Source organism: Sordaria macrospora, chromosome 6 (assembly GCF_033870435.1).
Source record: "Sordaria macrospora chromosome 6, complete sequence".
Classification (NCBI taxonomy): domain Eukaryota; kingdom Fungi; phylum Ascomycota; class Sordariomycetes; order Sordariales; family Sordariaceae; genus Sordaria; species Sordaria macrospora.
This window is the reverse complement of record NC_089376.1, coordinates 178,592-194,313: the sequence shown is the minus strand read 5'-3', so window position 1 is coordinate 194,313 and position 15,722 is coordinate 178,592. Positions and strand designations below refer to the sequence as shown.

The following is a 15,722-nucleotide window of genomic DNA, read 5'->3' as shown; positions in this document are numbered from 1 at the left end:
TTTTCAGGTTGAATATCAACACCCAATCCAACCAGAGCGTTTCCAGATCCTCCGAGCTGGGTCAAGGAGCGTAGCTCCCGAGCGAGCGCGCATGGTGCTCTCTTGCGTTTGGCAGGTCTGCTGGGTTGCTGGTATTCCTGTTTTGGCACAGGCTGGTGATTTGCTATGGCTCCATGCTGGCTGGTGACGTTGTTTGAGTACTGTCATGGCCAGAAGGGAGAGGAGCGGCTGTGCCGGTCGGGGGTTGAGGCACGGCTGCCGTGGGTTGGGGCGCGTCTGACGGTTGTGGTACGGGCGCTGCTGGCGCTGCGGGTGCTAGAGCCGGAGAGCGTGGCGCTTGGGAAGGAGTTTGAGGGCCCTGAGGGGGCGCTTGGTTGGCTGTCCATGGAGGTGGAGGGTCCCTTTCATCCCTCAACTCGGGATATGTCTCTTTCAGTCTCCGAACCAGCTTTCTTTGAAATTCTGGATTGATCCGCTGTGGGCTGATCTCGAGTGGTTTTACCCGGGGACCCAACTTGTTATGGCGCTCAGGAGAGCCAATAAGCCAGCTATAGTAGGCACGGCAGAGCTCTGGGCGACTGATATCTTTCTCCAGGTTTTTTGTTGTTGTTGTTGTTGTTATTTTTAACGTCTACTTCCGCCTCCCGTAGGGCATGAGACGTGCCGCACCGGTGAGTCTAGCATACAAGATTAAGAGCAATGCCCTAACTGTCCACCAAAACCATTAATCCGAGGGCAAACCGAGGCCTATTGCCAGTATATATCATGTGTTGCCCATAGCGTAAACGCGGCCCAACACTTAAAATCGAATCGCCCAGTGGGCGAGCCGCCAGTATATGACGGAACCTGTAGCACAAAGAAAAAGATAAAAGAAATGACGAAATCACTCCTCTCCACTCTCACTCCCGCTCTCCTCCTCCCGCAAGGCCTCCTCCCGTCTCCTTGCACGGTGGACCAGCCTGTCCAAGTCCACCGTAACCCTCTCAATATCGTGGCCATGGCCAACCTCCACCCCTCTACTCCGTAAGAACCCCGTAAGGTTGTCAGCGGCGCCACCGCCGTCAGTGTGCTGTTGCCAGAGGGTCTGGCGCCATGCCTTTCTCGTGCAAGTCCACGAAAAGAAGTGCGAGGTCTGGATCCTAGCGATGAAGCGCTGCCAGTAAACTCCAATAGCAAGGGAGAGATTCTCCCGCGTAGCCGCTTCGCCCGTGACCGGGGAAACTGCATACGCCTTTTTGCAGAAGAAGGGATGGAAGGGATTCTTCCAGCTTCCACAGAAGCATGTCAGCAGGGCGTCCTCGTGCTCGAAGCGCTCGTGGTAGTCCTTGAAATCCCCGTGGCCAGACCTGGCCGCGAGGAGGTGGTGTAAAGAGCGTCTGTCCAGCTCTTTTAGTTCGTCGTTAGGCTGGATAGAGACCCCCAACCGGTAGTCTGCATAAGACTCTGGCTTGTTCGCGGCCCACCATGCCTTGAAATCCGTATGCGCCTCCCTCTTAGCAAGCCGCCTTGAGTGCGCAAGGGTAGCCAAGCCTTCATTGACTACCTCTCCTCCTTCGGCGCCCGCCTTAGCGAGCTCGTCAGCAATCTCTCTTTCTCCAGGTTGTTTTGACGATGATCCTGGAACAGCTCCCACTGGGAGCTTTCCCACTCAAAGTATCTGAGCTGTTCGGTCAGGAAAGTCATGGCCTGGCGGTCTTCTATGTCAAACCTGGCCCCCGATACAGCGGGGTCTGTAGGGCTTGCTCTGAGTGACGGAAAGGCGCCGACCAGTTTTTGTCGAGTGTCCCAGGCCATTCTGTAGAGTTCAACGTGTAGCTCTTGTGGAGGTGTAACATGTCTGCGAAAGTGGTTAGCATCTCCGTCAAGGCTTCTACAATCTCTGATAAGGGTAAAGTGCCACTATGTCACATACCTGTACAGGGCCAAGTGGATCTTTGTCCAATCTATGAACCAGCCGTACGGACCTTTGCGAGGTATCCCGCCAAAAGAGGCTCGGTGGACGACTGGCCCGTCTATCTGTTCAATGGGGGACGCCATGGTAAACTTCCTCCTCGGTGGGGGTTGCTGCCGGTGGTGCTGCCGGTGGTGATGCCGGTGGTGATGCCATGGTTGCTTGTGAAGTGATGTGTGATAGTTTGACGAAAGTTGTTCGGTTTAGAGTTGAGACAAGTCGCTACGCTGGTCGGAATTGTGACAGATTGTTGGAGTTGCTTGAAGGGAGTGATTAAACAAAGAAGTGAGGTCTTTAAAAAGACTGGAACATTGATGAAGGGTCTCCATTGTTGCCATTGATTGTGTCAATCCCCTCTTCCATACAGTTGAATCTATTATCCAGTCCCGCAGAATGTCAGCTCTATTGTCCTCAGCATTGACACTGCCCATTGTTTCCTTTTCGGTCCGCGTGGCATCAAACCCATCGTAACATGGTGGAGATGTATTCTATTGCAATATACAGCACAATAGGCGACCGGGATGTGCGATTGGCATGCGCAAACATGGGATGACATAGTCGGGTACATCTTGCGTTTGATATCCTCTCGAAAGCCGACGCAGACGTGTTTCGTCTGGACTTGTCGTCCGGACGAGTGTGCTATTGAGGGAATGTTGGTATAGGATGGGAAAAGCCTAAAACTGATACATGGGTCAATTGGTGGCACTGTGCTGGGGTCAAAGAAGACGCTTCTTTTAGCCACGCACTGCGAGTCAACCCAAGAGGGAGGAAAAGACGAAAACCGCAGGGACAAAGGAAACAGAATGGACATGAAGGGGCCTTTTCTTTTGTTGTTATTGTTGTTGTTGTTGTTGTTGTTGTTGTTGTTGTTATTTTTAACGTCTACTTCCGCCTCCCGTAGGGCATGAGACGTGCCGCACCGGTGAGTCTAGCATACCAAATTAAGAGCAATGCCCTGACAGTCCACCAAAACCATTAATCCGAGGGAAAACCGAGGCCTATTGCCAGTGTAAATCATGTGTTGCCCATAGCGTAAACGCGGCCCAACAATTATGATCGAATCGCTCAGTGAGCGAGCCGCCAGTATGTAGCGGGACCTGTAGAACAAAGGAAAAGATAAAAGAAAGGACAAAATCACTCCTCTCCGCTCTCGCTCTCGCTCTCCTCCTCCCGCAAGGCGTCCTCCCGCAAGGCCTCCTCCAGTCTCCTTGCACGGTGAACTAGCCTGTCCAAGTCCACCATAACCCTCTCAATGTCGTGGCCATGTCCAACCTCTACTCCTTTACTCCGTAAAAACCCCGTAAGGTTGTCAGCGGCGCCACCGCCGTCAATGTGCTGTTGCCAGATTGTCTGTCGCCAGGCCTTTCTCGTGCAAGTCCATGAAAAGAAGTGCGAGGTCTGGATCCTAGCGATGAAGCGCTGCCAGTAAATTCCAATAGCAAGGGAGAGATTCTCCCGCGTAGCCGCTTCGCCCGTGACGGGGGAAACCGCATATGCCTTCCTGCAGTAGAAAGGGTGAAAGGGGGTCTTCCAGCTGCCACAATAGCATGTTAGCAGGGCGTCCTCGTGCTCGAAACGCTCGTGGTAGTCCTTGAAATCACCGTGGCCAGACCTGGCCGCGAGGACGTGGTGTAAAGACCGTCTATCCAACTCTTTTAATTCTTCGTTAGGCTTGATAGAAGCCCTCAGCCGGTATTCTGCGTAAGAGTCTGGCTTGTTGGTGGCCCACCATGCCTTGAAATCCGTACACGCCTCCCTCTTAGCAAGCCGCCTTGAGTGCGCAAAGGTAGCCAAGCCTTCATTGCCTACTTCTCCTCCTTCGGCGCCCGCCTTAGCGAGCTCATCAGCAATCTTGTTGCCCGTGATGCCCTGGTGGCCAGGAACCCAGCGGACGCCCACCAGATGTTGTAGGAGGAAGATGTAGAGGAAGGAAGAGGATATCACAGGAAGACAGAAGGTTGAACGCAGGGGAAGAAAGTTGTCTGTCACTGCAAACGAGGATCAGTTTGAAGCCAATGAGAGCTCCAAATCACCCCTGCTCAGGAGAACTAAATTAACAAGTAAATGAGTACTGAATACATCAAGAAGAATTAAGATGAGCCTAGCTACTCCATTCCGACACACTAGCCAAGGACGACAACGTGTCAGGATGCTCAGGCCCAAGGACTCGCTGCCGAGCCTCAACACAGTCTTGCATCAATGCTAGGGCATCTTCATGTCGACCTTGACTATTCCACGTGAAAAAAAGGTTGGCCATGCTGTTCAGCGTGTCGGGATGATCGGCCCCGAGCTTCGCCTTGCGAGTCTCTATCACCTGCACCTCCAGCTTCTCGGCCTCCTCCCACCGGCCTTGGTTCCAAAGTGTCGACGCCAGGTTAGCCATGCTCGTCAGCGTCGAGGGATGATCGGCCCCGAGCTTCGCCTTGCGAGTCTCCATCACCTGCACCTCCAGCTTCTCGGCCTCCTCCCACCGGCCTTGGTTCCTGTACGTCGACGCCAGGTTGGCCATGCTCGTCAGCGTCGAGGGATGATCGGCCCCGAGCTTCGCCTTGCTCATCTCCATCACCTGCACCTCCAGCTTCTCGGCCTCCTCCCACCGGCCTTGGTTCCTGTACGTCGACGCCAGGTTGGCCATGCTCGTCAGCGTTTCGGGATGATCGGCCCCGAGCTTTGCCTTGCTCATCTCCATCACCTGCACAAACAGCTTCTCGGCCTCCTCCCACCGGCCTTGGTTCCAAAGTGTCGACGCCAGGTTAGCCATGCTCGTCAGCGTGTCGGGATGATCGGCCCCGAGCTTCGCCTTGCTCATCTCCATCACCTGCACCTCCAGCTTCTCGGCCTCCTCCCACCGGCCTTGGTTCCAAAGTGTCGACGCCAGGTTAGCCATGCTCGTCAGCGTGTCGGGATGATCGGCCCCGAGCTTCGCCTTGCGAGTCTCCATCACCTGCACCTCCAGCTTCTCGGCCTCCTCCCACCGGCCTTGGTTCCTGTACGTCGACGCCAGGTTGGCCATGCTCGTCAGCGTGTGAGGATGATCGGCCCCGAGCTTCGCCTTGCTCATTTTCATCACCTGCACAAACAGCTCCTCGGCCTCCTCCCACCGGCCTTGGTTCCAAAGCGTCGACGCCAGGTTGGCCATGCTCGTCAGCGTCGAGGGATGATCGGCCCCGAGCTTCGCCTTGCGAGTCTCCATCACCTGCACCTCCAGCTTCTCGGCCTCCTCCCACCGGCCTTGGTTCCTGTACGTCGACGCCAGGTTGGCCATGCTCGTCAGCGTCGAGGGATGATCGGCCCCGAGCTTCGCCTTGCTCATCTCCATCACCTGCACCTCCAGCTTCTCGGCCTCCTCCCACCGGCCTTGGTTCCTGTACGTCGACGCCAGGTTGGCCATGCTCGTCAGCGTCGAGAGATGATCGGCCCCGAGCTTCGCCTTGCTCATCTCCATCACCTGCACAAACAGCTTCTCGGCCTTCTTCCATAGTCCTTTATCCCGAAGCACTCCTGCATATAGCGACGTGCTAGCTAATGTTCGCTCATCTTCTCTCCCCAGCATTTCCTTGCGGCTTCTCATCGATTTACGAGCCATTTTCTCTGCCACTTCATACCTACCCTGCAATTCTGCATACCACCCACCATTATATAACAGCGTTGCCCATGCCTCCTCCAATTTGCTCTCCACTGGTCGGTAGTCTACGGCCTTCTCAACGTGTGGAAAGAGACGCTGACATGTCGCCCAGTTACTGTAGCCTCCGGGTGGGAATAGCGCGGCTATCCGTGACACAAACTGATGCTTGAATTTCTCCTCCCTCCCACAAGCCTTCAGCCACGTCCTCGTCGACAGCTGTACGAGGCCGTGCATCTCGAACGTCTCTCCGCTTTCGCTTACAGTCACGAGACAAAAGTCTGTTAGCATTGCTATATTGTCTTCGAATCCGCTGTCCGTCTCGTCGTTCTCTCTGTCGTCATCGCTACTGTTGGATCCCAAATCATGCTGTACGTCGGACCCTCTCTCCTGTATTGCTTCGTCCATGTGAGGCGGCCTTAGCAACGACTCTGGAATGCCCTGTCGGTCGAAGAAGCTCATCAGGGAGAGAAGATCTGCCGCCGAAGCTCTCTTAGAGCGGATATGTTCAAAGGATATCCGCCAGGTGGTAAGGATTGCACTTGAAGCCCCTCCCTCTCGCCGAAACTCGCCCGCGTCATGACTTAGAAGCCGGGCTCTCTTGCTTTCGCCCTTGTGGAACTCGGCCAAATACTTTTTGACCGAGCTCCGTGGCGACATTCTCTGAATATAGGCCGCCGCCTGGCTGATAGCTAGTGGAACGTATTCCAGCGCCCGTACAAGCTCCTCTGCCGAATCCTTGTCCGAGAGCAAGCTTAATTTCCTTTCCAGCAGCAACAGAGCATCACCCTCCGCCATTGGCCCGATCTCGATTGTATTCTTGTACCCCCCTACTAGCCTACAAGCTAGATTTTTATTGCGTGTTGTGACGAGAAGAGACCCATTTGGGCTCTGCGGAAGATAGTCAGCTAGCGGACGTCGTTCAGGGTTACTGCCAGCGCCGAAGAATACGTCGACGTCATCGGCACTGTCGAGGATTACGATCCATCGGCGGTCTCGCTCGTTCGACAACCAGCTATACACAAGCTGCGGTACATCGGCCTTCGGCTGCCTCCAGCTTGGTAGCTTTACGGCATCAGCGATTGCCTTGAACCCTTCCTCGACGCGTGCTTGTGTGCCGGCATGGACCCAGAACACCCATCTGTCAGGCTCCTTTGCTGCTGTTCGGTACGCGTATTCGATAGCCAGTTGCGACTTGCCCACACCACCGAGGCCCACGAGGGCCACACGGCCGGCCGGCTCCGAACATCGTTGGTCGATCTGGTCGAGAATGTCTCCACGGTTGACAAAATCAGGGTCGCGGGAGAAAGGAATGGTCGCGAACGGCGGCGGCGGCGTTTCCAATCGCTCTAAAATTGTCAGCGGGGTGTTCCTCGGCGCAAGCAGTGCTAATCTTACCCGGTGGCAGGTGAAATTCCGCGTTGATCGGTGCATAGCTCTGTCCCACTTGGAAACCCTGGTTAAGCGGTCCAAAAGACGCGGATGGAAATTGACCCATTCCTGGTGTGAGGGTTACTCCTCCAGCCGACTGATTGATCTGGCCACCGCCCGGCCCTGCATTCAAAGATTGCGAAGAGTCATAAACCCTAGCAGAAGCGACATATCTCTCCATGACCGCCTTCGCTACTGACGCCGCGGTTGCCGCAGCATAACTCTGCCATTCTTTGGTTTTGTGGCTGTCAGCATAGTCACACACGCCTTTAATCACGATACATGGCACCTCGTCCCATACGCCTGCTCCCTCCATCTCGAAAGCAATAACCTTGGCCTGCTTGGCGATCTGATCACGGTGCTCGCCAGACCGAATAACGCTGTCTCCAGATCCAATCGCACCAATGAAGAAGAAGACACCCTCGGAATCTGAGTCGGCACTGGGGTCGTTTGAAGCTGACTCTAAGTGCTCCCTCCGTATCACGCAGCTCGTATCACATTCCAGCTCTTTGCATGACAACCTAAGAGACTCATCGCAGGCGGGATCTGCGTTGCCATGACAATTTTCGCATGTTCTGCACCCAGAATCAGGAGCATGCTTGTGTCGGTACCAAGCAGGGAATAGGAGGTCGTTGGCTGCTCCTGGGTACTTGTAGCTGGTATGCCTGCCTCTTCGCTTCCGTTTGGCTTTTTCTTCGCTCTTTGTCTGAAGAGCTTTGAGGAAGTCACCCGCCCGTTTCTCGATATATTCGCAGTCGATGTCCGTACCAAGCTTGAGCAGGATATTGCGAATGATCTTGTTTGGCCTTCCAAGACTGTCATGGGCGGTGTCTTTGCGATCGAAGCGATCCGGAAGCGCTCTTCCAAGGTCATACTGGACCACGCAGTTGCTTATGATCACGTCGCCGAGGACAACAGGGTCCCTTTCCGGTCCTGCAAATGGGACCGCCCCGCAAATGCCGACCAAAAAGGCCAGCGATACCCGCGGATAGCTCGATCGAAGACTTGCAGCTGCGCTGGCGGCGCTTGCCTTTCCCATGTTGGGCAGAAGGACAAGGACGACATTACACTTCCCCATCCGGCCCGTCGTGTATACGTTCGGGTCTCCATCAACTTTGCCATACTGATCGCCGTCTTCGTCCCATAGTTGATCGATAAGGAGGCATACGGCATCGAATTCGAGATGGAGCCCGCATATTATCGCAACTTCGAAGTCGCTGCGTGCGTTGGGACGGGTGAGGCTCTGAGGCGGTTGACTTGATGATGCATCCATGGGCTGCTGTGACTGCCTTCTCTTTCGTAGGATAATGTTAGAATATTCACCGATGGAATGAACGTCGTTGTGAATCAGTCGGTCTCCAAGAGGGTTACGGTAGACTTGGACAGGCTAGTTCACCGTGTAAGGAGATGGGAAGAGGCTTTGCGGGGGGAGGAGAGTGAGATTGTTGTTATTGTAACGTCTACTTCCGCCTATGGCTCATTCTCATGCAAGTGTACTGACCAATTATGTGGTTTTATAGTTGAGCTAACCATGTTGAGGCGTTCGTCTGACAGCCTTTCTCAAGATAATTGGCGGCACAGCGCGGGGTTAAATCCCGTTTCAAGGAAAACGTGCGGCAGCACATCATGGAGTTGGGCTGCGACTGCGTGTTGGGCACTTCACGATGGCAAGTCGTGAGGCCTGGTTTTGATGGCGAATATACGTTGGCACGCACATTCTGCTCACTCCTTTCTCGTCTAAGAACGCATCTTGCACTTCATCAACGGTGCGATGTCCAATCCATCTTCCTCCTACAACAAAAAGTCTTAGTGGCAAGTGTTAGGATTAACACCTGGTTGCCCGCAAACCCCTTAACACCATCCAAATCGCTGTTTTCAAGGTGGATATGTCAAAAAGACGGAAAAGAGAGAGAGCCCTTTCAAAGGAGATATGCTAGGTTGCATAGGCCTCGCCAGGGTGGTAGTGCTGGGAGGGACGGAGGGCGACAGGCTCTTGGCCGGTTTGGACGAGGACCTCGTCCTTAATGGCGGTGGTGGTGTTGACAGGGACCATACCGAGTTGCATCGTCATGAGCACATTCTGGACGGCGTAGGTGACCCATTTCTTGGGCACTTCGACTTGGACGCAACCAAAACGGGCGCTAATCTCATCTTTGTGGTCCAGAAGGGTTTGGCGGACAACGTCATTCTTGGATCCGGGGTAGGCGAGGGAGGTGAGGCAGAACTTTTCTGCAGGGCGGCCGTGATGGTTCGTGCGAGGTATTCGGCTTCGCGGGCGTGGGCTGGGGAGACGGCGGGGAAACGGGGGAGTTTGGTGTCGAGGTAGACGGCGAAAGAGCGGTAGACCTCCGCTTTAGCAAGAGCTTCAGAGACGAGGGTCTCAGCGAGGATTGTAATGGAACCAGAAGCATTAGGGGTGGCGGTGGTGGCTTTTTTTTTTTGTTGTTGTTATTTTTAACGTCTACTTCCGCCTCCCGTAGGGCATGAGACGTGCCGCACCGGTGAGTCTAGCATACAAAATTAAGAGCAGTGCCCTAATTGTCCACCAAAACCATTAATCCGAGGGCAAACCGAGGCCTACTGCCAATGTGAATCATGTGTTGCCCATAGCTTTTGTTGTTGTTGTTGTTGTTGTTATTTTTAACGTCTACTTCCGCCTCCCGTAGGGCATGAGACGTGCCGCACCGGTGAGTCTAGCATACAAGATTAAGAGCAATGCCCTAACTGTCCACCAAAACCATTAATCCGAGGGCAAACCGAGGCCTATTGCCAGTATATATCATGTGTTGCCCATAGCGTAAACGCGGCCCAACACTTGTAATCGAATCGCCCAGTGGGCGAGCCGCCAGTATATGACGGAACCTGTAGCACAAAGAAAAAAGCCTCAAATACCTGGACGATGAGCAGAAAAAGGTCGTCTTGAACGCAGACGCCCTCCACCCGACATCGACCCCGGCCCGCGAATCTGTGGGCTCGCTTACCCAAGTGCCTCTTCGTGACCGAGACCGGTTTTCTTCTTCTTCCAGCATCGACGCTTCTCCCGGTGGTTCTACGGTTCTCGTCCTCCACTTCCCTTACCATCTTAACCGCCTCCTCTCCCGTTCTTTACCCCGTAACTCCCACTAGACCCTCTCTGTCACCGGGCCGGGTTCCTGAGCTAGCTTTTGACTCCAGCATGTCCCCCTCGCCATCATCGCCGTCACCAACCGGTGCAGCAGTTGCAATTGCACACGGCGACTACCATCCCGTCCGGGTTAAAGAGCAGCAGCTTGAGCTCCAGGCCCAGGCCCAGGGAGAGGGCCAGAAGAAGAAGCAGCGGGTGAAGATCAAGCTGCGCTTGAAAAGATTTGCTGAAGACGAGCGAAGCGAAGAGGACGTCGACGACGACAGGCGGCCCAAGAAGAAGAAGGCAAGGACAGCAAAGGAAGCCACCACCGTTTCGAGTGTATGGGATGGACGCTTGCGCTCGAGAACCCCAAGCGTTAAGAAAGAGGACGTAATGGACCTGGAGGAATATCCTGTGGTAGCTGCACAGGTACAGGTAGCTGCTGCACCGATCGCTGCACCGAAACGCAGAATCACCAGGATTGTCGTGAAGTCTTTTCGCCACTTGGATGGGGTTGTACGAGGCTAAGGCTTTATGTTGATACTAGTCATGACAGGGGAAAGAACAGGAAGGATAGGTGGATTGGCACGGGGAAGAAGCATGAGTGTGGATAACTTGGGCATGTATTAACATACTTTGTTCTGGGTGGTCGGCTTCTGATTTGGTACGGTCAATAAATACTGGATTTTGGGGGAAAAAACTGTGTACAGATTCGTGCTCTCATCAGTGATTCAGACAATCATGTCTCGTGACTTGTTCCCCCGTAAAAATTGACGGGAGCGAATGTCATATCAATGACTCCAGATGTACGTCTTCTACAAGAGTCAACACGAAAAGGCAAGCGCGTTGTGTCATACAAGATTGCACCCTGGCTTGGCGGTCGTCTGCGGCTTCCCCTTTCGTTGGATGTGATCGCTTGAAGTTGGATGGTCCGAAACAGGGAATTTTGGCGACATCCGAGAATGACGTATACCCTCCATTACGGTCATTTTGCATCAATCCAGCAAGAAATGGAACTGGGAAGCTTCGCTTGTACGACCACCAAGGTGATAGTAATGATAAAACAGATATGAAGGGTGCCCTTTCCACCTCCAGTCATGAGTGAAAGTGAAGAAAACCAAAAACGCACCTTCAGTCCATTCCGAACACCAGAACTCTAACATTCCCATACCCCTCGAGGAAAAGAACGAACCATAACCCCAAGCGCATATTTCCCACAACTGAATGAACAAGATGTCCGCCCAAAATCAAGAACACAGCCCAAACAACGGCACCGACCAAAAGCACAAGAACAATAAGCCAACTTGGTCCGAATGGGCCAAAAACCAATACGACGCTCAATACGAGAACTGGGTTCCATGGCTAGAAGACCTCTACCTCCGCTACTTCACCAAGGACAACAAAGCGAGTTATGCTACCAAGGGTCAGTCATCTCCTACCCTTCATCTTTCACCGTGTTTCCTTTTCCCCTTTCATTCCCTCCTAACCTCATCTGCCTCCTCCCTTTCCCTTTCCCCTTTCCCTTTCCCCTTTCCCTTTGCCCTTTGCCATTCTCCATTTTCCCTCCCCTACCCCCTATTTTGCCCTATGTCCTCCAGCCACCATCCCATCCTGTCCCAAAGGCCACATTTCACTCAACAGGAGCCACAAACTGACCCCTTCTCTTGCTCAAAAGACACACTCTCCAAAACAAAAATCACAAACATCGAGCAAGTCAACACCCTCCAAGACGGCGTGCACAACCTCGTCGCCGGACAAGTCGGACAAGGAGGCTTGGCACAACCCGTTGGAGATCTCTTTTCGAAGGAAGGAGTGAATAGAATGGAGAGGAAGGGCAAGGATGAGAGGGGAGGGTATTTACCTGATACCTCTGTGGATTCGGTGAGGAATGTAGGTGGGCTTTTGGGTGGGAAGTAGATGGAGGGTTTCATGGCAAGGAACAAGGAGCAAGGAGGTGATGGGAAGGAAGGGTAACACGGTAAGGGATGGTCTACTTCTTGTGAGATTGATTTTGATCTGGTAAGATAGAAGCACGTTTGGATACCCGAATGCGATTATTGCGTTGAAGCTGCCATTCCGACTTTCGAGGTGCGGCACAACCCTGTAGGGACAACGGCTAGCCTAGAGGTTACTGTTCAGGAGACGCAATACTACCTCTTCTTACTATGGTTCGCGCCCGATTGCATGGTTGTTCACCCGTCCGGCATCCGACCGCTGAAGGTATGGTTAGGTAAGGTACCTACCTGACCTCTCTGTCATCGCTCATGGCCAGCTCCTTCCGTTCACGACAGGGTTAGGGTTGTCACATCTTCACCATCAACCCATAAATGACACTCGGGAATAAAGAGTCATTAGCAACATTGATGTATCGACAGAAACCCTAAAATCCTTCAAATACTTCATTACATCCATTAAAAGCCATCTTCCCCCTCATTATTACGACCCCCTACCTATCAACTCCAGGCCCATTTCCCTTCCCTTCCTCCCCAAATTCCACTTCCAAGACCTCAGGCCTACAATCCAGAATCATCCTGCTTCCACCTACTCCCCGGATACCAAGCTCCCCAATTCCCACAATTAGTCCCAATCTCACTCAGTTGGCCCCCACCCCCATCCCTCAACGCATCCAGCCTTTCCAAAATCTGCACCCCCAACCCCTGAGACACATGCCACCCAACATGACAATGAAAAATCCACACGCCGGGGTTATTCGTCCTCCACGCCACCAGCAGCCATCCCCAAGCTGGTAACATGGTTGTATCTCTCCTTGGCGGATTATTCCCCTTCAGGGTACTCTTATCCGTATTAGGATTATACTCCCTCACCTGCGTTTCCGCTAGCGGATTTGCTAGCGGGGGAGAAGACCCCAAAATCATGATATCATGACCGTGGAGGTGGATGGGGTGTGGAATTGAAGAGTTATTTTGTATCAAGAAATAAGTGAGGGTGTTGGTGCCAGGGACTTGGATGAGGTTGCGCGAGCGGGGGATGGATGATAATGTGTTGTTGGCTACGTAGCGCAGGGTTGGTTCTTGCCAGTTTACAAGCAGGGGGGAGTTGTTGACGGGCCAGAAGACGCGGGCTTGGGAGTTGTCGACTGTTAGGTCGACGTTTAGGGTGTGGGAGGTGGTAGCAACAAAAGAGTTGACGTCAGCGGAGCGGGAGACAATGGGGCTGTAATCACGCTCTGGAGCGGCGCAGCGCGAGTCTGGGGGTGCGACGCCGCGCTGGGTGGGTAAGGAAGTTGAGGAGGCGCCCGAGTAGGAGAAGATGGCGGCTGGATAGGGGTTGTCGGATTGGCCGCAGGGCAGGGCGGAGAAGGTCACGTTAAACCAGTAGTTGGCTGTTGGCTGGTTGGCATTGATGACGACGTCGTAGCGTTGGCCGATGCCGAGGAAGAGGTGGTCGCGCGTGATGGGCTTGATGGGCACCATGTCGGTTGCGACGACTTGGAAGGTGTGGCCGACGAGACTGACGGTGAAGGCGTTTTGGAGGGAGGTGTTGATCAGTCGAAGGAGATGTTTCTTTCCCTTGGTGAGGGTCTTGCGGGTGTAGGAGCCCCCGGATCCGTCGGGGTTGATGTTGCGGCCGTTTAAGAGGACGTTGTCGCTGGCGGGAGGTGAGCCGGGGAAATTGGGGATAAAGGGGTTGCTGGGGTTGTTGACACGGTGGGCAATCTCGAAGACTGAACCGTAGTACCAGTCGGAGAGGACGAGCGGTCCAAGATCGGTGTCGTAGTCTGCGGATGCGGGACCTTTGATGACGATGGGTCCGAGGATGCCGTTTCCGTACTGCAGTGGGAAGTGAGAGTGGTACCTGATCTGTTAGCGGATGTTGATGTGCTTTGTAGGGGACGCATACCAAGCTGTGCCATATTGGTTGGCGAGGAAAGTGTAGGTCTTCCTACTTCCAGGAGGGATAGGGCATTCGGTGACCCCGTTGACTCCGTCTTGGGTGTTGGCGTTGAGCATCCGAAGGCCGTGGTAGTGGATCGAGGTACTAGGGGTGTTAGTTCTTGTCTGCCCAGGGATATGGATGAGCCTACCCGTTGGATCTCATGTTGTTGATAACGGTGATCTGGAGTCTGTCACCCCAGTCTGAACGATGTTAGCGCTTGTGATGCTGTAGGGGAAGATGGAAACACTCACTTGCGCTGATGGTCGGGCCTTTAGAGAATTGTAAGCATCGTGATCACTTGGCGTTTGACAACTTTACATACCTGGAAATTGGCCTGCGAAGTGTTAGCTTGGTATTTACTTCAGTTTTTTGCTTCAGACTCACCATTGACAAGCATTGCACTGTACTTCAACCGCCCATCACCTCCTCTCCAGGTGCTTTGTTCGGTCAAGGTCAAGGTGTACTGGTCTTGTCAGTTATGCCAGCTCTATGGTCACATTGGACTTCGGCTCACTTGTCTGGTAACACCGGTCTCGGGCACATGTGCTTCATAGTCAGTGTTGACGTCGAAGTTGCTAGTCCAACACTGTCTGTTGGATGCGGTATTGCAGGATTGCCGGGCCTCCAGGACATGTGGGTGAGACTCTGCTAAAGGACTGCCGTGGGCAAGACCTGTCAGCAGCAGACTCCATAAGAGTCCACCAAGGGGTTTGAACATGGCGTTGACGGGGTCCGAGTTGGCACAGTACGGTGTTGAACGAAGACCTAGAACAGGGCAGTTGAGCTAATGGGCTTGACAAGCACGGCTAACATTTCGCTCTCGGGGCTGTCGAGCATCATATACCAAACTGTAAGCTAGCTTGTCTCGTGACGACGGCAAAGTGACTTTACGACACAACCCACGGCTCGGTGCATTGTAGTGTCACCACAACACCATGTGGCGGTCAGTAACACTGGCGACTTTCACGACATCGACTTAAAAGATAGCTGGGTATATTCATGATGTTTTCTGTGGCATTGAGCCGTTGACCCTTTTGTCTGTTCTGCAATACTCGTCCATTTTGGACCCAGGCTTGGTCCGGTCCTTGAACCTAGTCAATATTAGTTCGACAAATTCTTGGCAGATAAACTCAATAAGGAAGCCAATCCATTATTAGCTTGCCAATTTGACCGCGGAACTCCCACGAGTACTGCTCGTGAATCCTCTTTCTCGACGGTAGGTTGAGCTCAAAGTTCCAGGAGATTGGGCCAGGCATGATTGGTCAATGGGACGTGTAAATAACAATCCTGTGGAACTCCAACTCTCGACAACAGTGGGCATGAGACCGACTTGGCAGAAAACACCAACGGTCCATCGTACAACAGCTAGTACCTAGCGTTGCGTAGCCATCAGTGTATCTTTGCCTGGATTCTTCCGAATTGTATGGCGAACCATGTCAGTAGCCGCTCAACTCCCGACGCGTCCCGCGTTTGAGCACTCGGTTCCTGCAGCTCGGGCTTAGGCCTATGCTTGTATGGCGAGCCGCATGAGGAAATGCGGCAGCGACTGGCCGCTTGGGACAGCCAAGGCATGCAGACCTCCTGAGTGATATTGGACCGGCCAGCCTTCCGACTCCGGTGAGAAGCAGGCAGGTTTGTGGAAGCATTTTCTCAACATGACGAATGCTATACAAGCAAAGGGGCCGCAGGCAAGCTGGTAGAGCTAGGAAGAGAGA

General features: G+C 53.6%; 5 protein-coding genes across 5 annotated transcripts; 2 read left to right on the top strand and 3 right to left on the bottom strand.

Moving 5' to 3' along the window:
* Positions 1–4,052: 4,052 nt before the first annotated feature.
* SMAC4_06355 (uncharacterized protein) lies at positions 4,053–8,277 on the bottom strand (the record flags this gene model as incomplete). The annotated part of the gene is made up of 2 exons (XM_066090440.1): positions 4,053–6,922; positions 6,972–8,277. The coding sequence occupies 2 exons, from the start codon at positions 8,275–8,277 to the stop codon at positions 4,053–4,055; spliced, it is 4,176 nt and encodes a 1,391-aa protein (XP_065947376.1).
* A 910-nt stretch (positions 8,278–9,187) lies between these two features.
* SMAC4_13896 (uncharacterized protein) lies at positions 9,188–9,415 on the bottom strand (the record flags this gene model as incomplete). The annotated part of the gene is made up of 1 exon (XM_066091686.1): positions 9,188–9,415. One exon carries the CDS (start codon positions 9,413–9,415, stop codon positions 9,188–9,190), a length of 228 nt encoding a protein of 75 aa, XP_065947375.1.
* A 764-nt stretch (positions 9,416–10,179) lies between these two features.
* SMAC4_08665 (uncharacterized protein) lies at positions 10,180–10,638 on the top strand (the record flags this gene model as incomplete). Its single annotated transcript, XM_003344422.1, has 1 exon — positions 10,180–10,638. One exon carries the CDS (start codon positions 10,180–10,182, stop codon positions 10,636–10,638), a length of 459 nt encoding a protein of 152 aa, XP_003344470.1.
* A 557-nt stretch (positions 10,639–11,195) lies between these two features.
* Positions 11,196–12,456, top strand: SMAC4_08664 (uncharacterized protein). The gene is made up of 2 exons (XM_003344421.3): positions 11,196–11,533; positions 11,786–12,456. The coding sequence occupies exons 1-2, from the start codon at positions 11,335–11,337 to the stop codon at positions 12,025–12,027; spliced, it is 441 nt and encodes a 146-aa protein (XP_003344469.2). The 5' UTR covers positions 11,196–11,334; the 3' UTR covers positions 12,028–12,456.
* Positions 12,457–12,461: 5 nt separating this feature from the next.
* Positions 12,462–14,725, bottom strand: SMAC4_08663 (uncharacterized protein; the record flags this gene model as incomplete). The annotated part of the gene is made up of 7 exons (XM_066090834.1): positions 12,462–13,926; positions 13,972–14,109; positions 14,156–14,207; positions 14,259–14,276; positions 14,330–14,341; positions 14,392–14,470; positions 14,522–14,725. 7 exons carry the CDS (start codon positions 14,723–14,725, stop codon positions 12,624–12,626), a joined length of 1,806 nt encoding a protein of 601 aa, XP_065947374.1. The 3' UTR covers positions 12,462–12,623.
* Between the last annotated feature and the right edge of the window lie 997 nt (positions 14,726–15,722).